General features: G+C 36.9%; 1 protein-coding gene across 3 annotated transcripts; it reads left to right on the forward strand.

Moving 5' to 3' along the window:
• Window positions 1-1,135: 1,135 nt before the first annotated feature.
• LOC113494233 lies at window positions 1,136-19,009 on the forward strand. Of its 3 annotated transcripts, none has more exons than XM_026872478.1 (10): window positions 4,562-6,217; window positions 6,726-6,825; window positions 8,193-8,343; window positions 8,800-8,956; window positions 9,679-9,821; window positions 11,267-11,434; window positions 11,870-11,951; window positions 12,103-12,160; window positions 12,289-13,167; window positions 13,482-19,009. In XM_026872478.1, the coding sequence occupies exons 1-10, from the start codon at window positions 6,023-6,025 to the stop codon at window positions 17,822-17,824; spliced, it is 6,276 nt and encodes a 2,091-aa protein (XP_026728279.1). In that variant the 5' UTR covers window positions 4,562-6,022; the 3' UTR covers window positions 17,825-19,009. The 3 variants fall into 3 exon arrangements, with proteins under 3 accessions (XP_026728281.1, XP_026728279.1, XP_026728280.1); XM_026872479.1 differs by having other exon boundaries at window positions 9,682-9,821; XM_026872480.1 differs by lacking the exons at window positions 4,562-6,217; window positions 6,726-6,825 and adding an exon at window positions 1,136-1,243.
• Window positions 19,010-19,968: the final 959 nt, after the last annotated feature.

Raw genomic sequence — 19,968 nt, forward strand, 5'->3', positions numbered from 1 at the left:
CATAAATTTAAAACCATGGTTAATTATTAGCTTTGCTATGAATAAAATATTTATTTATCATTTTATTAAAAAAAAAAGCAACAACAACAACACGATACCCGTTTTTTAGACTGGTTGTCAGACTTTCTAGCTACTGACTACCTGTAACGACTGAAAATATGTATGAATAACAGCATTAACAGCCACGAACCGGAGGAAAGATGGTAACCCATCTACGGACCGACCGGGTAGAGCGTTAACCTGTGATCAATCAACTTGTGCATTTATAATCTAGCCTCGAGCTCCTCCGAATAAAATATTAATAATGAATATTTATTAATTTTAGCTCGATTGATGCTAACAAAAAGAAAACAACCCAGACAGTAGTAGGGGATCTTGATTTTATCAGAGTTATAATTCTCTTGCAATTATCACAACAAGACGCTAGCAATTGGTACACAAAAAATGTAAGAACGTAATATTTACTTTGCCGCAATCTATTAGATACCACTCTTTTACTTTATCTGTAGAAGCACCTACAAGAAGATTGTAACCTCAAATTGAAATAAATAAGTTAAACGTGTCGTAATTTTATAGATATTGTAATATGTATTAAAATTATGACACGACTAAAAAAATATGTTTTACATTACGTCAAGGTCGTTATCGCTATCGACTCGATAGCACCATTACAATCATTGGAAATCGACATCACTGCCAGAATTCAATATTTTTTACCATAGCAAAAGTCCGGTTTTAAATTGTCTTTCGATGACCATTTCGAAAACACGATATACGGTGAACTAAAAGAACAGTACAGAATACAGACGTTTGTTTAAAAAATAACACGTGAAGCATTCGTTATGTATTGTTTCATAGCGCAATTTCTGTAGCGACATGCGTCCGGCTCGTTCGACGTTTGCTTTCCAAATGGCGGCGGCAATCAATGGGCATGTTTCATCTCCCTCGCGCAGTGTCCTTGTCAGCGGAACAGTATAAGGGGCTTGCGACAGAGATAGGTAGTATTGCTATTTCTGTCAAACGTAACAGTTTCGAGCCTCGAGGTAGAACTAGAAACCCGCGCTACGTACATTGAACGATGCCCGTTTTCGCCATATTGTTTTGAAACGTTGACGTGTTCACAAGTGCGGTGAAAAACGAAAACTGTAAAAAGTTACTCGTATTTGTTATTTATTTAGTGTCCGTGTTAAATAGTTATGTGTGTGATTTAATAGAAGTGTTTGGAGACAGCTGTTATCGATGGGTAACCTATAAACGTACCTTTTCTTGGCTCGGCTTATACCGAATGTTCATTTGCGTTCATGCGTCAAACGGGGATAGACGTCTATGAAGACGACATTTCAACTGAATATTCTCTTTAGATATTATTTATTTTATTTTCGTGTAATTAATATTGGTTTTATATTTACATGTAGTTTTATAACTTAACCTTAAATTTTATGCGGAATACTTTCACATATAAAGTGAAATCTTTTCTATAGGTAATGTATTTTACGTTTAATTTTTTCATTGAATATCTTATAAATAATCTCTCCGTGATAGTTATCATACTCTTCCGAAATGCTAGACCGATTATAAAGAAATGAAAAATTATATGCATATTAAGTACCTATACCTACCTAGGTCTGAAAAATGGGTACAAACTATTTTTCAGATAAGGCTTGTCCGACTTTATTCATATAACGTTTTTTCTATACCAGAAATTCGCTAGAAGTAATTAATATGGCAAAACAGCGTTTTTAGGAAAAAAAAATATCATTTGCGAGTGAATGTTGCATTAGAACGTAAATATTGTGCGGTTTATATTAATTACATAATACGAAAAAATTGTCCGTGACCATGTCCAGCTAATCAATATTACTTAAAACAATATTATAAAAAAAATCTTTTCCGGTACGCGAAAACGGATCGTTCAATTATTTCTATACAATTATAAAAAAAAAACAGCGATAGCATTTCAATTTTCAATAAAGAGATATGAACCAAGTGAACGTCTATTTTTAATGGCAAAAATAGACGAAATAAAATCAAGATAAAATACTGACTCGCATCTGAGGTCTTAATTTTCCTTCGTATTATAAAAAATGACGAAGTTTAGAATCAGCCAATACGATATTGAACAGTCCATTAGATCCCATCAGCGATGAACAAATTTATGCATTTTTTCAATTTTTTTGATAATTTACTGGATTTCTGTTACTGGGCGACACGTCTGACTCTCTTCGAGTATACCGTTTTTATGGGATAAAGGTAGATAGAGATAGTTGAAGCGAGACGTAGATACGAAATAACGGCGGGGCAGAAAGAGACGGCGATATTGTACTGGGGTTGTAGTATTTACTACCTACCGTACTTTCAATACTGCTCTAAATATTACTTGTTTTCATTATTTGTTTCCAAAAATGTGCTTTTATACCAGATCAGTAATTGCTTTTTAACCGTCCTCAAAAAGAAAAGACTGAATTCGGGCTATTTATTATTTTAGTATATTTTTATTTTGTTTACGGAAGAAGAATTCTTTTTTTGTAACAGTTACCTACTGCTAAATCAAAGAAAATAATTTTGGATATTAAAAACCAAGTAGGTAAAGCATGCGTGATCGGTTAAAGAAAGCAAATAGAAACAATAGTGTTCTTATTATAACTATAGTGTTCTATGACCACGTGACGAATTATCTGTAGGCCATTGACATTTCAAATATTACACAATCCGCAATCCGTAATTTAACAGTGTTACGTTTAGTTTCTACTCATTCTGTAAGTCAAAGTGAATATTTTAAAATTTATCGTTTAATTCTTCAATATATCGAACTCGAATCTCAGATAGTAATAATAATTAATTAGCCCACATATTAACCATAATTATTATATATTGAAAATGGCTTGTAAAATAATTTGATGAATAATATTTTACATACGGATGGAATGTTTTTTATCCTAATAAAAACAATTGACCTTTCCCTATTAATTTCTTTGAATAAATACAATTTTCAGTGACGGTAGTCTAGTCACACAGACGAAATCAATTTTTGTTGAAACGCAAAAAAGTGGTATTATATTTTTAATTCTACCTTTAAATATTGATGGCAAAAACCAATATACCGCAATATAAGTCAATATTTAGGAAGTTATGGGCTTTTCGTCACTAGACAATGAAATAGCAACTGTATATTCTGTGGAAATAGTTTGAACAAAAATGTTTCATAGTGAAAGTAGAGACGTCCTCATTCTTTACTGTTTATTGCGATAAAATAGTCTAATGAGTTTCAATAATTTACCAGAAAAAATGGCTCCTAGTGGGCCCCTTTTTTATACGTGTTTTTTTTCTGCCAAGCAACTAACGCTAACACATTATTTTTGATAGCCTATTTTTTTAATTGATTTATTCGGTTTTGTTTAGCACCGTTATGGCAACACTAGAACACGCGCTATTTTGACAACACCAAGGTGTTTGTTTTGATTGTCATATTTTATCTTAACACGAGAAATGCGATTCAAATGGTAGGTAATAATGGTTCTTGCGAATGTTTTTAAAGACTTATTTTATTATTATACACTATAACTGCGAGTTTGAACGAAGTAATTATTGTCCTAAATGTCAAAAGGCTTAAAATGATAAAACTTGTAAATGAAGCTGGATTGGCGGTAAGTTCATGTTGTTGTTTACTCTTCATGACAACAATATTATGGTATTTAATTCTATAATAGTGCAGATAATGCTTTATTTTCTGCAGTATAAATTTATATTTTTATCGATGTGTTCGACTGAATGTCGACTTGTAATAACTTAAAATTCAATTTCTGTTAAGTTTTCAGTGCTTTTTAAGACATAACATTAATGTGATTATAAATAATAATTATAATACAAAGACAAGCATAACTAATTTCTTTTTTTTTTCATTTCAGCATAGGTGTGTATAGTATAACTGAACATTTGATACTGAGCATCTGACTATTGTTAATCTATACCTACATCTATTGAGACATATGGCAGTTAGATGCTATGCTATGCTAATAATAAGTACACAAACAACTACCTTTCTGAATGAGGCTATGCATAATAAGTTACAAAAGAAGAAGGAAAATTAAGAAACCAGTTCATTGATTATTAAAAGAAAAAAAGAAATTGTACTGAAGAAATTTTATGAATATATTAATTATTTATAGAAAGTGTTTTACTTGATGAATTACATAAATTACACAATGTAAAAGATTTCCTAGTAACTGTTTTATTTGTTTTATTGCTGTGCGATCTTGTAACTTACAAATTCTTACAAATTGATATTGGCAAAGGTAAACTGTTCTTTTTTGGATTCCAGCATCACCTGTGCCAAGTTTTATCAAAATCGATTCAGGTATGGCTGTGTAAGCAAACCAGACTGACAGATACTTTTGCATTATTTTATGCCTAATTGTGAACTGTTCAAATTAATTTATTCAGTTTAATAATATAATGAGATATAATTAAATACTACAACTTTCACACAATACCATCTAGCCTCAAACAAACAAACATTTGTCCTGGGTGGGAATCAAACCCACAAGTTCCGGTATAGCAGTCGGGACTAACTGCTAGACCAACAAGCCAGTCATTATTTAGAAGATACAAATATATTTGCTTATGCGAACTACTTTTATTCAAGATCTTTTATTTTAATCCTTTTACTAAGCTGTTATTTTAACTAACGAACAATTGTTAAAAGCAAAGGTTGTCATTGCCATAATAATATGTCATGGTATCCATTAGAATTCCTATAGAATTAAACTGCAGAATTGAGGATGTCTGGCTAACGCACATTCTTAATCTTTTTACCAAAACGTTTTGTTCCCTTCAATCAACCAATTTAGCCTTAATTTGCCAGGGAACCTTTACAGCTTCTTAAAAGAATTACTTTAATGTATGTCTATACCTACTTTGCCTCCATAATCAAGCAACAAAATTTTGAAATATCATCCAAATTGTATATACTGAAGTATTCTAAATGTGAAAATCAAGATTAAATCATGTGGAGAAAAGTAAAATTTAGCCAAACGACTAACCGGTTTCGGCGCCAAAATCGACTTAAGTTTGATGATAACGAAATACAATTAAAAGTTTACAGGAGTTAGTTTAGCAGTTCCTTGTTTTTGAATAGATATTTAGAATTATTCATAATTTGACATAAACTAGCTTACGCGCCGCTTCGCCTGCACGAATTAGTTTCATTCTTCTCCAGGATAAATTTTCATTCTCATTAACATTTAACAGGCGCCAACATCAGGAAACGTACTTATTAAGTATTCTTTCTTCTTATTCGAGATAACTGCCAAGTTTTTTTTAGTGTTTTAGCGGTAACCTAAAAGCTTCTTTGACCGAAGTTAAAGTAGCTGCGAGTTGCAACCAAAGAGTCCTTAGTACGCATGCGCGGGAGCCCGGTACAATAGGCTGCCTATATTATGATTATGATGGATTTACATCGAAACAGTTCGTTGGCCGCCACCGCCGGTCTAAATATTTACAAATGCCTAAATAAGTTAATATGATAGTGATTTTAAATAATGTCTGTAGTGTTGTCAAGCGATTTCGTGTTTTTAAGTTAGACAGTCTAGTGTTGTGCTTTCGATACAAAAACAGAGTTCCGAAATACTTTAAGTGGAGTCCGCAAACCATGTTGATGTGTAGCGTTTTGTTTGTTTTGTTAATGTGAATAATTTATTGATCTTTGAATTGAGAGAAGCGGTAACGCGGTATTTAGATTCGAATAGAAGAATCTAATATTATTATGTGTTCAACAGTTTGAAATCTAAATAGAACACCTGTTGTCGTGTAACTTAATTTGTGACACAACGATGAAGAACGATGCATTTAATTACCAATTAATAGTATTACAGTAAAATGCAGATTGCGTTTGGGGTCTTATATAAAATAGCAACAAATGGAAATAAATACGAAATAAATTCCGCAACTAATTACGTTTTAAATATTGTTTAGTATAATACTATAGCTGGTAGTATCTTGATCGAAGTTTCTCGAAAGCCAAGCCATGGCGATTAAAGTCCAAAAGTACATGATCATTAAATTTTGCTCAGTGAAAAATTGTAAGAACAACAATGTTAATAATCCAAGGAAGACGTTCTTCAGTTTACCGAAGGACCCGGAGTTGAGGGAGAAATGGAAAAGTATAACGTTGGAATGGTATTTTCTTAACGAGAGATTTGTGTGTCAGGATCATTTTGATGTAAGTTTACCTTAATGACATTTTTTTTCCCAACTAAAAAAAAAACGCGTATTCTATTAAATGACTAAATACTTATCACCTCGTCGTCTCGGCTGAATAGCAAAAGCCGCAACCGACTAAATAAAAAATACAATGTTATTTGTCAGTAATTAAAAAAAAAAAATTGTGTATGAAATACCTACTTATTTTAAGTATTGATCCAATACATGCCTATTTAGAATGGAAAAAAAGCGATCAAAATAATTTTCTTCTTTTATCTTATGTTGCTCTTGTTTCGATGTATGCTCCTATGGGTCCTCCCTCAATATACAAAATTTATCCAACAAGACCATTTAATCCATAACAACCATTTCATAGCTTAATAAAACTGAAAATCGAAAAATATGGCGATTCGCGCTATCTAGTAAAATCATGACAGTAAAAAAAATTTATTTTGAATAAATAATTTTGATTCGAAGATTGAACGAGTAGGTACCTAGTTAACGAAATTCATGATAATGTTTTTCAGATGAATAAAGATTTTTTTGGCTATGATGTATATGAAGTGTTTGGCGGTTATCTCGAACTGAGACCTGATGCTGTCCCTCGGATGGCCAAGTATCATCCAGGTATACCTTTAATAAATGGCTTAATCTTTATGCTTTATGAATGCGAAAGTAATCTGTCCGTCTGTAAGCTTTGACTGCTCAAGGGGACCTTAACACAGATCTTTGTGGACGAGACATTGTAGGGGAGAGTGGGCGAATTTCGGACGCGGTGTAAATACGGAGCAAGTATCTTTGACTGGCCTGTTGGTCTTGTGGTTAGTGACCCTGACTGCTATACCGGAGGTCGTGGGTTCGATTCCCGCCCAGGACAAATGTTGTGTGATGAGCACGATCATTTGTTCTGTGTCTGGGTGTAATTTATCTATAACATGTATGTATTTAGAAAAATATAAGTAAGTTTATCAGTTGTCTGGTTACCATAACACAAGCTCTGCTTAGCTTGGGATCAGATAACCGTGTGTGAGTTGTCCCAGGATATATATATATATATATTATATATCTACTCATTGTATGAAACTGTTGTATGCATAGCTATAGTTTTTTTTATACATGAAAAGTATATGTATTTTAAGACTTGCGATTTTGTTAAAAATGATGATCTTCGACGACACCCAAATGAATGTATAAATGTTGAATTATTTCAAAGGCCGTTTCTAATTTTTGGCAGTTACCGTTTTTAACAAAGTTAGTAACAAAGGCTCAAACAGTAAACATCAGGAGACCCCATCTTAAACTTCATTAAGATCGACGGCCTCCAGGGTCCCAATTTACAATGGCCGATGAATGAATGAAAAATTTTTTTTTTCCTGCAATATAATTGGAAAATTAGTACGGGCCGGTACACCCAAGGTCAATACAATTAACTTCCTATTATTGTATTCGCAAAATGCTTAAGAGAATAGGAATAATTTCAAATTTAATCCCATTGCCATTCATTCATCGGCCATTGTAAATTTGGTGGAAGGTACATAAAGATAAATATTAATTTAGGAGCATTGTGACCTTGTCGGGCATGACAAATAAGTGAGAAAAAAATACTTTATTGGGTAAAAATACTAATTATTATTCAGTTTAGACGGGCTAAAACTAGCTAACCCGGCGAACTACGTACCGCCTAACAGTCGATGATCACAGTGGAGACAAAATATTAAGGGTGGACAACCCTTATCATTTAGGGTTATGAAAAATAGATAGTAGCTGATTCTCAGACCTCCAAATACGTATATAAAATTTGGTAAAAATCGGTAAAGCCGTTTCGGAGGAGTACGGTAACTAACATCGTGACACGGGAATTTTATATATTAGAAGATATAAATTGAATATTATTCTACTCTTTTGTTTACTTATCGTTTTTTTTTTATAGTTCGCATATTCTATTCGTTTGATACCTTACAAGTCTTCAGATAATAATTGAAGCCTATTTCCAGCTCACATTACCAGAGATGTGTCGGATTTGGACAAGTTCAAGCGGCGGTTGATCCGCACGGTCGCTCGTCTGCTGCTGCTGGAGAAGAGGCCGGAGAAAGAGGTCTGGGAGTGCTTAAAGAGGGAGACTTCGTACGAATGCAAGGCGTTATGGTTAGTGCACTAGACTAGATAATCGTCTTCTTATACAAAAAAGGTTTTCAGCTACTGAAGTCTAGGTATTCGTTGGGGAGTTTGTTGCGCCGTTTTTTCTCTCACAGAAAAAGCTCCAAGGAAGCGGTGAAGCGTGGGCGGTGTGTCCAATTTAAGAAGACCTTAAAAAAGTACCTATTAGCCTTATTTAAATGAATGACTTTGATTTTGATTTTAAATCTGTTTATCCATTGCGAGGCAAAAAATTAAAGCATTTCTTAACGCAAATTGCAATTCAAGCTCGTGCGGTGCGATTGTACGTCGACTGCAATTGAACTGCGTATTCGGCACCTATGTCATCTCTGCTTAAGGTCTAATCAGATTAAAGGGGTAGAAAACTTCACAGTTTATACTGAATACCTAAGCGATATCCGCGCTTTATGTACCTCTACCTAAAACAAGGCTGTTCTTCCCCAGGTCTCGGATGCGAGCTTTAACTTTGAGGAAGTTGGAGAAGCTGTTCGAATGCAACGATCAAGTAGCCAGGATACCTAAGGCGGCGCGAATGTCCTTAACGGATTGGCTTATGTTCGACATGGTCCTCGTTCACCAGAACGTGGACGTTATCAAAATGGTAATAAAGTTCAATTTCTATTGCACTAAAATTTAGAGAATCATTTAGTTTTTTTGGATCTCTGTTCAATTAATTAATGTGATTTAATTATTGTCTGAATTATTGTACGTTTAAAAGAAGAGTTATAGCTGTTTTCAACAACGAAACAATGAGCAAATCGTGCTGTATTTTTCTTTCTTACGCCTAACACCATAAAGTCTCCAAATAGGCAGAGCTTGTATTATGAGTACTTAAATAATATAGAGATAAATTACACCCAGACACAGAACATATAACCGTGCTCATCACTCAAACATTTGTCCTGAGGTGGGACTCCCAACCGACCTCCGGTATAGCAGTCAGGGCCATTAACCAATAGACCAACAGAGAGACAAATCGTAATCGTAATTTTCCCACGTTTTTATAAACTCACTTTCTTGTTTGTATGTTTGTTTGTCGTTCGGGTTGTTGTAACTCAATTTTGAGACACTCCCCGATAAGCTAGCCGGCTGTACTTTTCAGGGTAGCTTCACACCTGATGACAATGCAATTTACAATTATAAAATCTGACGAAATTTGATAACATTTGACATTTAAAAAAGTGGGTATTTCGATTTTTCAAATCTATTATTATGATTGCACTTAGCTAAGTGTTGGTGTTGCATGCGGCTACAGTATATGAGCGTCTCATCCACATCCGTTCTCTTCGTTCCAACCATATGATAATCGCGTGTATTTTTTAGCAGCCGAAAGCCGTAAAATCGAAACAGGATCCCAAGCCGTTGGTGGATCTGCTGGCGATTGTCAAGAAGTTTGGCATCGAAGGCGCGCGGGGCGAGGAACTGGCGCAAGCCTGGTCAGCCGCCACGCTGTACTACAATAACCAGTGAGTACTTGTTCCTAGACTTTATTAAGAACTACACGGATAGCCGAGTGGTATACCACCAAAAAATGGTATACCACTTTTTGACGGGCCTGTTGGTCTAGTGGTTAGCGACCCTGACTGCTATACCGGAGGTCGTGGGTTCGATTCCCGCCCAGGACAAATGTTTGTGTGATGAGCATGATCATTTGTTCTGGTGTCTGGGTGTAATTTATCTATAATATGTATGTATTTAGAAATATATAAGTAAGTTTATCAGTTGTCTGGTTACCATAACACAAGCTCTAAAGCTTAGCTTGGGATTAGATAACCGTGTGTGAGTTGTTCCAGGATATATAAAAAAAATAAAATATGAAAAGATATAATTTATTCTGTTAATAGGATAGACGTCATTACTTCTACATGTCACTGTTTAAGCTATCAGGTGTCGACATTTTTCAGCTGTCTATAGTTACCGGCACGAATCTTGAGCGCTCGGCTGAAGAGTAAGGATCGCTTTGCGCATCGTAAATGAAAACGCCTATCAATTGTGCGTACTCGAATCAACGAGGGACGGCTATGACGCGATGCGCTGCGGGACAGTCACTGCACTTTAGTTCACCCCGCGCCTCACTTCATACCGCAAAAGGGACACAAAACATCACTTCTGCGCAGGTGAAGGTCAGCGCTCAAGATCCGTGCGTCGAAACAAACTCAAGTCCAGACAGTGTAGTTTACCACAATGAGTAAATATATAGTTCCTGGACTGGCCTTTGGAACGAAGAGCCAGATGAATCTGAGTTCGTGCCATCATGCTGTTCGCATGCCCCGAGTAGCTCATGCAGCTCAAGTAGTGCTCAACCATTTTTAAAGAAGACGCACAACCCGATACATGATGATGTAGCAGCACTTATTAGCGCCACAGCCGATACAGGGAGGAACTGTGAGGAACTAGTTATGACCAGTGGCGTAGCTTGGGTCACCATCGCCCGGGGCGGATTCACCTTGGCGCCCAAAGTTGGAAAAATGATTGAAAATGAAGTTATCTTACACTTCTTTGTTTTGTTCGCGCGCGGAACGTCGAAATTTTGCATGATAATTTGCCGCCCTCCTGACAGTGGCGCCCGAGGCGGTCCGCCCCCCCCCCGCCCCCCCCATCGCTGCGCCACTGCTTATGACATAGATGGTCACTAAATCATGGTCACGTAATCTATTAATTACTAGCTTTTCGCCCGCGGCTTCGCCCGCGTCGAGGTCGGTTATATCGCGTTTCCAAGAGAACTCTTCAAAATACCGGGATAAAAACTATCCTATGTTCTTTCTCTAGGTCAACTCTACCTCTGTACCTAATTTCATTAAATACAGTTCAGTGGTTTAGACGTGAAAGCGTAACAGACAGACAGACAGAGTTACTTTCGCATTTATAATATTAGCAGGGATTATTCATTCATCAAAATTATTATTTACAGGGGCCACCAGTGCTCTCCGATGCTGCTACAGCTGCGCTGGTACCAGCTGAAGCGTGCCACTAGAGACCAGTTCTATAACTTCTGGTTCGCGTACCGCGGCATGGTCAAACGTCTGTCCTTCGCCGAGCCACACACGCCTTCACCGCTGCAAATCGAGATCGCTATGCAGTATGTAACATAAAGACTTGAGGAATTCATAAATAGTTTATTACTTAAGTAAAAGAGACAATGGAGACGTCAGACTTGCAATTTTTTTATGACATAATCAAATATTTGTTAACATTGACACTGAAGTCTTCTTGTTCGAAAATTGCTTTTGGGTTTAGTAAGGTATATTTATCGGGATCACCCGCAACTAGTTCTGGTTCAAACGGAAGTTCTTAACCATGAAGCAAGGTCGGAATCGCGAGACGACTTGCTTAGAGTAGTGACATCGCCGCCGCGTCAGCTCATAAAACTGTTTAGTTTGCACGACTATGCGATCCCGATAAATACGCGTGAGTAAACCGTTTATCCTCACGAAAGTTATTATCTGTTAACTTGATGAAAATGGATGTAGGTCACTGAACATTTGTATGACAATTTTTAATTTTCTCTTTATAGTTATAGATGTCTGGTGACCCTCCCTTTCCCTGAGTGGGACCAGATGATAGAGAAAGAAGAAGTCATATTACCCGAAATGCTGGTGAGTAAAACTATCTCAGAATCCATACAATTAGAATACACACCGCTCGTATTCCAACGACTGATTCAGAATCAATATTTGTGTGATCCACGACTGCTTGTTCAGAGTCTGGGTGTGTAGAAAAAATACGTGATATTATATAATGTTCCAGGCACATAAAATGATTGAGAAACCAGGGATACCTGTTAAAAAGACACCAGTCGCTGAAGGTAAGTGAATCATTAGCATTTTGCTTCAAGATTGGATGGCATGCGTCATATCGATGGTCACGTTAAGTTGGAACTCTAAAGATATATTAAGAATTTTTCATTTTTTAATAATTTCCCTTTCCCTGCAGACCATAGTCCTGACCTGGAGGTCATTGAACCTGTGATAGAAACTATAGATCTTGGGGCAGACTCTGACAATGAGGGTGAAGTACCAAAGTCAAACACGGAGCAAAAACAACCCCTGGAACCACCACAAATCAAGGAAGAACCCGCAGACATGGACATAGATGGACCTTACATTGAGGAACCCAAAAACCCATGGTTCGACGAAGCTTTACAGTACACTGCAGTCGAACACGAAAACTTAGATAAAACTGAAGGCGTTGATTCGTCCGACGATCTCGCTGACGCAGAAAATGAAATAACGCAAGCAATTCAATTCACACTAAACCAACAAAAAGAAAACATGTTACCACAAATCACGTGCGTATTCGGTAATGTCGACGATACTAACGCAATTTTATCGCAAATAGATGAGTCAGGGGCTACTATTAATAACCCTAAAACGCTTAAAGACGTAGTTTTAGAACAAACTGTAGCTACAGATGCTGAAACTTCGATTAATCCTGTTACTAACGATGAAATTATAGAAGAAAATATCACTATACCTACAGTTAATGATAGCGAAACTGCAGAAGAAAATATACCTGAAATTATTGAAAAAAGTACAATTCCTGTTGATGTGCCTGAAATTGTTGAACCAACTGTAACTGAAGCTCCTAAAAGCACAGAACCAACTCCTGAAGTAATAGAATTAGACGATGATTCCGATGTTGAAACGCCCAAAGTTAAAACTGAAAAAGACTTACCTGAAGTAACAGCTAAAAAAATAACGGCAGTTAAAGAATTTGAGAAGTTCTCTTTTGGTGAGCTTTCGAATGATATGAGTTTTGCTGATGATGGTATAGCATTTGTGGATGACGGGATCGCCTATGTCGATGATTATGGTAAGTGTTTGTATGTGTTTTTCTGAGACTTCGCGAAATTTACTAAACATGATGACAGCATTATTGTTTTTTTTAATTAATGCCAATTTGCCCTTCCATTTCTTCATTATTACAAATTTTAGAAAAATGTTGTCTCGAGACTGTAAAATCGTATTGCTTAATCGTTTGCTTATTTGAGTCAAATTTAACCCATCAATCGAGAAATATATACAAATCCATAAATATTTTAATTTTGAGCTTTTGTTCGTTCGTAAGTCTAAAAAATTAGATAACATAATTAAACAATTTAACTGAACTTCAATCATTTATTACAGAAGACAAACCTATCAAAGTAGAAGAAAAAGTTATTAAAGATGTACCAACAATTGACCTTAAACTCCTCATGTTACCTATAACATATACAACTCGACTAGACGACATGGGGCTCAAGTATTACCAACGTATACAAGACAAACAGCTGATCGATATTATCTGTAAACAAAGCAAACCTACTCTGAAGCAAGCAGTCAAAGAAAAACCTGAAGAAACAAAAGATGATTTAAAAATGGCTGAAGATAGTGAAGAGGAAACTGTTCCTGATAGTCTGAAAGTAAAATCGTCCAGTTACTTGTTACAGAAACCGCGAGCGCGCACGTACAATCCTATACAGCTGTGTAAAAACCCAGATTTTAATACGAGGCTCAAACGTTTGACAGTCGGCTTCTTAAGCTCGCCGCGTAACAGGGGTCTTTTGAAGACTTGCAAACCATTGACGATTGACCTCGGGAAATCTTTCGAACGAAAACTTATAAACGGTACTTTATATCTTAAGGCTAATTCAAAAGCAGAATCCAGAAATACGGAAGAGACTCGCCAAAATGTATCCGTTATACCTTCCGCTATGCCCGCACAAAGTCTCATCGATAACTCCAAACCGGTTGAAATATTCCCTACCGTTAACTATGAGCCTTTAAAACCTAGCGAGCACCAAGCACAAGTACAACCGACTGAGCAAACTAATGAAAGGAAGAAAATAATAAACTTACCTGATATAAGTGAGATACGTCGAATTAATCAGACTTTACTCACAGCAGAGGTTAGTCCTATACAGGTGCAAAATAACATGCCACAAGTGCAGGTTTCTATAGTGCCAACTGCTCAAAAACCAGCTCCTGCAACTGCATTAGGAATGCCACTGCAAAAAGGATTTATTGACCTAGACACGTCACAGCCAAAAGCCCCATTCGCAGAAACGCGGCTGCCAAACACAACCAAGTGCCCACCTGGCGTGGTCAATTATGAACCTAACTCCCGAAACTCAAGGCTTATCCAACCAAAACAGAAAGGTCCTCACGGATATCTCGAGCGCTACCCAGACTTAATTACACAAAAACTACCCCGCGTGGGGCCTGCTTGGTCGAAGGCTGCGCCTGTTAGGAAAAGGACATTGGGCCCAACAGTTCCTTGGATTCCTAAAAGCTCTGACCCAAGCGTCGCCGGCTCTACAAGTAAAAGCGACGAAGCGCTTCTTACCATAGACACATTAAACAAAATGTTATTCCTATTTGTTTATGACGAGCAAGAGAATGATGGTTCGCAAAAAAAACAAAAGGTCAAAAAGAAAAAGAAAATAGACGGAAGCTTTTTCGATGCACCGATCCCTGTCAATGTAGAAGAAAGTACAAGTCAAACGAAGACGCCTAAAGTAAGCATAAAAGCCGCAGAAAAGAAACCTAAAAGTAAAAAAGAAAAGAGAATGCCAGATCAGCAATCAAATTCACGCACTTGCTGCTGTTGGGCGCAAAAGAAAATTATACACATGATGGGTGTCACTAAAAAGTTGCCTCTCCATGAATGCGTGTACCCTGTATGCACATGCTGCTGCAAACACTTATTAGAGGAGTACGCTCTGAACGACAAACTTCAAAAGCAGGCTGAATCCCAAATTCGAAAGGAAGCACTAGCAGAAAAAAATAAAGATGTGGATAAAACTATACTTATTGAAGATACCCCGTCTAATAATGTAAATGTTAAGACCGCCACAGCTGAAAGCGCTATTGAAATCCGTGATGATAGCCCTGAGCCTAAACCGGATCCGAATAATCAGAAAGTTAAAATTGTTATCTGTTGCCCTAAATCAAATGAATTCGCGGAAAAAAACCGAGACGCTAAAGCTACTGAAACGACTGCTACGGCTGCTACGCATACTACTCCGCCTACGGCTGTTGAAATTGTTGACAAAACTCCCGAAGTTACTGATGTCAATACTGCAGATTCGCCTGTCAAATTAATCGATGCGGCCATACAAACAAGTATAAGCGATGGTAAAACAGACACAGTAATAGATCTAGATGAGTCTAACGATGAATCGTTTACTATCACTGAAGGACCAATCATTACTGACGTGAGAAGTGAAGAACCAGTCAAAGTACCAACGTCAGGTAGCGCTTCATCTGCCATCACCCCCCCACCTAAGACTGATGTAGCTACGACATGCAGCAGAAATCTTGTTTTAAATGTTAATCCGGCACCTCCTCGGCATGGACATGTTGTTAGAAGAAGGGGACGTAGACCAGGAACGTTACACGGTGCCACACCAACCACAGTGGTAAAGTGCAATGCCCACAAAAAGCAATGTGTTAACCTAGCAAAGAGTGCTAAAACAGTAGAGCCAACCCCACTGCCTCAAGCTAACACAGCAAAACAGGCACAAAATACTAATAACTTACAAATAGCCCAAAAGCAGCTGACGCCGATAAAGAGGTCACCAGAAAAAATAATCTATTTAAACGGTAAACAGACGTCGTCATTGTCTGCCGACAACCCTATATTTTTAGAAAAGAATAAAATACTGTTGACTACAGTTAAATTTCCACCCAATTTATATAAATTTGAGGAAGCTCAACAGGTTTTGAAATCGACTATAAATCCGCCCAATGGTGTGAACTTAGTTCTGGCAGTTGATGGTACAGTCACGTACACGGTCAGCCCCAACGTTGAGGTGAAAGCAACCGACATGGCCGCAGTACCGGGTATCGTAGCTGCCATGCAACAATACATTAACACTGCTGTTAAAAAGTCTACACCCGAACCAGTAGCGACAATCAGTATTAAATTAGACAAACCTACTGTTGATGTGGACGAAAACGATGATAAAAGCAATTCTAGATTGGCCATATTACCAGCGGGTGAAGAACAGACCGCCAATCAAGAGGCCACAAAAAACGACAACATCACTATTCATATCAGTCCAGTTGGAACTAGTGGGCCAAAAGATGATGCCGAAAAAACTGATACAAATGTTGACAAGCAAATCGTTAACGTAACAGCGAGTCTAGGTAGCATTTCTGATACATCGACACCTACAGTCGAAGTATCACCTACTAAACAAGGTCACGATGCATGTGCAACAGCTAAACAAAATACAGACAGTCACCAAGAAATAGCGAGTGGCCAAAACCTAGCAACAGGTCTTCAAAATACTGACGGAACGAGACAAGATGAAAATGCACTTACCGAAAGTAATCTCAATGATAACCAACTGACAGTAATTAAAGACGTTTCTCAACAAGACGTCCACGTCACAGCTACGACTCCCGAACAACCTATTGAACCAAGTAATAACACAAATACCCCTGAGGACCCAGCGTCAAAGAACCAGGCTACTAAAAATATATTGTCAGACCTGATGGAAATGTCAGGGATTTTTGACGAAGACGTACCAACAGCGCAGCCTTCGGAAGCGACGTCGTCAGCCCCTGACACTGCCACACCCGCGGTTACAATACCTTCTGTCCTACAATCCTACGCGCCGCCATTCAATCCACACGGCTATCTACGAACGCAAATCTTTACCTCAGGTAGACCTGTCATCAGTGAACTATCCCCAATCACTTCTCTATGTGAACTAAAGTACGCATGTTTAAACAACGGGCTATTCTTCAAACTAGACTTCGAGACGCGTTTGCTTATGCCAGTAAAAGTATGTATGAAATCGACTACCAGCTTGCCTAGGTTACCTATTTGCCCGAAAGTAATAACGGGTACACCAAAAGCGGTGATCGATTTGACGGAAGACGACGACGCCTCTCCCGCAAACGTAGTCCCGAAGCGGGTAGAAGCACCTGTTAGAGTTACGAGTATGCCGTCAATAATATCCCGCAAGAACAATGCGAAACCAATTAAACTAATTAAACTGTTACCCAAAGTACCAAACACGACACAGGGAGAGCTCAGTAATCCATGTTCTTTACTCCGGAAATATCCACATGGAAAACAAAAAGTCAAGCAAGTTGTATTGTTGTGCGATGATAATGGCATGCAGGTGAAGAAAAATACTTTAGTGTCCGAGGCTTCATGCCCGATCAAACCTGATCCACCAACTAAAATAATTAATTACACAATGGATGGCGATAATGTTCCGCCGCATTTAGAGAGTCGGTCAGGAGGCCTTGATTCTGATTCATCTGATGAAGAGCCTCTAGCTAAAAAAGCGAAACGGAAATTGACCAACATGGAGGCAGCTAAAAAAGATGTAATAAATTCAGAATGTAGCCAGGTTGGCAATATTGATGAGTCTATGGAGGTAGACGACGCGGAAGAGTTGGAACCACATTTTGAAATATTTCCGGCTGATGAAAACGCAGATTCCGAGGAACATTGTATATTAGGGTTTTGAGTGTCAAAGAATTGAAGTTTTCTGTAAGATTTAATCTCAAGATTGTTGTGATCAAGTTTTTAAGTATCTCATATTATCTACATGATATTTGTAAAATATCCCCCATAAGTAGCAACAATTTGCACTTGCGAGTGGCACTTATAGACAATTGAAAATGTCATATTCGAAATAAGATATTTGTCCTATTTGGAGTCGGTTAGAAATCGCTCATATTTGTTAAAATGTCAGTTCATTTAGAAAAAGTCATTAAGTGAAACTTGCCTTTACTATCAGCGTCAACGGTTGTCATTCGTTGTTTTAAATAATATATGTGTGTCATTACGGTTAATAATTTGATATTTACAACATTTTTTTTTGAGTTATCTTTGTATTTTGTGAACGATTACTTATACTTAAAAAAAGTTAAAATTTACAAACGTTATAAAATTGAATTGGATAATTCCCAATATTTACTGCTTGAGCGCCATCTTGTGCCGCAAATTGACAGTATATTTTGATTATAAACCGTAATGTTTTAGTACTGCTTTTTACTAACTAATTTATATGAATAATAATTGACGATTGAACAGAGAGTCTAGAGAGGTTGTTCTCTTCGCACTCTCGGTCTCTCGCTCGCACAACAGCTACAGTCTCACTTAAAGAGGCGGTTGTTGAGTCACATTTGTGGATTGTAGACCACTATCATTATTTATATCACAATAAAATTGCATTTAATTATAAGGGTACCTACATAAACTTAAGTTTCTCAAGGTGAAAAAAACATAAATGTATATTTTAAGATTTGTTTTATGTAAATATTAGTATTTAATGTTAAGTAAGTTTAAGTAACTGGCTCGTTTTAAGTAAGAACCGAAGATATTAGAGGGTAAGCTTCTCTTGTGGCGGTTGGTCTGAGGATCGGTGTCCTTTTTGAATATCAATGCCCTCGGTGCCTCGGAATGCATGTATATGTGCATTGTGCGCATTATTCGTTGCATACGACTAAGAGTCAGTAAATTGATGGTCATGTTAGTATGTGTGTGTGAGCAACGCACACACTTGTGTAGGTACTTGAATAAGTATTTTTGTATTTACCCTCGCCCTGTAGGCTGAAGTTTACGTCAATAAGAGTTGGTCAGTGAACGCCAATGACGTTATCTTTTGAAGTCACGTGATTTCGACTTGAACGAATACACCAACTTTAATTCTTGTACCAACAAGTCATGGGTACTTATAAGCATTTTAGCTGGTAAAATCTTACATCTTGTTGGGCTGGTTTCTATTGTATAATGAGGACTAATGAGGTATTTTTGTGAAGCTACAACTTGACGCATGTAAAAAAAACTCTGGGAGATATGCCTTGTGAGGCGCGTAAATTATGTGATGGATAAAGGCGGTGTATGTCTAAAATTTTGTACATATTGGTTTTTTAGTAGTCAACCTCAACCGACACCTTAGAGTTCCTTTTACGTGCGTCGTAGTATATTAAAAAAAGTCATTTTACAATGTATTCTAGTTATAAATCTCGGGATAAAATCTGTGTATTGTCTGTGATACTACGTATAGAATTTTAAACCGTAATTTCTATTGTGGATTTAAATTTAATTATTTGCTCAGTTTTAAATGTCAAAATACTTAGCAATACATACATATGTCTACGTATTTTGCTAATCATTTGTGGTCAGTAGACGTTACAAATAAAATCGATCAGCTTGTTTGAAACCAGAGATAAAAATAGTTTTTCATTGTGAAGTATTTTTCAAATGAGACTTAGATAATACGTTAAAACTTCACTTCTCTTTCATAAACTCAACAGCATGACTTTCAATAGTCTTGGTCCGCAAACTTTTAAGTATTGTAAACATAAGTTACCTAAAATTACATATTAATAAATGTGGTATTATTTTTGCCGGGAATTAATGATATTTTATATTCATGACTCGCAAACCTGTATGTAATAAGAATTTAACATCACATCTACGTTCACCAAAAAATTGGTGTTGCAAGTAATAAATGTACTATTATTTATAAATGGTAGTTTTATTTGGGATTCTGGTTCATAAGCTAAGGCAGATATTATATGTATGAACACTGGCAAACTCGACTTTCGGTTTCGTGGTAGGTAAGTATCGTAGAAATATACAGACGCCTACTGGCAACACTCA

This window comes from Trichoplusia ni, chromosome 5 (genome assembly GCF_003590095.1).
Source record: "Trichoplusia ni isolate ovarian cell line Hi5 chromosome 5, tn1, whole genome shotgun sequence".
NCBI classification, from domain to species: Eukaryota; Metazoa; Arthropoda; class Insecta; order Lepidoptera; family Noctuidae; genus Trichoplusia; species Trichoplusia ni.

Bases quoted from the DNA above. Each gene is read 5' to 3' on its own strand.
- LOC113494233 (XM_026872478.1), top strand. From the start codon at position 6,023: ATGGCGATTAAAGTCCAAAAGTACATGATCATTAAATTTTGCTCAGTG. The intron at 8,344-8,799 runs GTTAGTGCACTA...GTTCTTCCCCAG, and splicing joins TACGAATGCAAGGCGTTATG to GTCTCGGATGCGAGCTTTAA. The intron at 9,822-11,266 runs GTGAGTACTTGT...TATTATTTACAG, and splicing joins ACGCTGTACTACAATAACCA to GGGCCACCAGTGCTCTCCGA.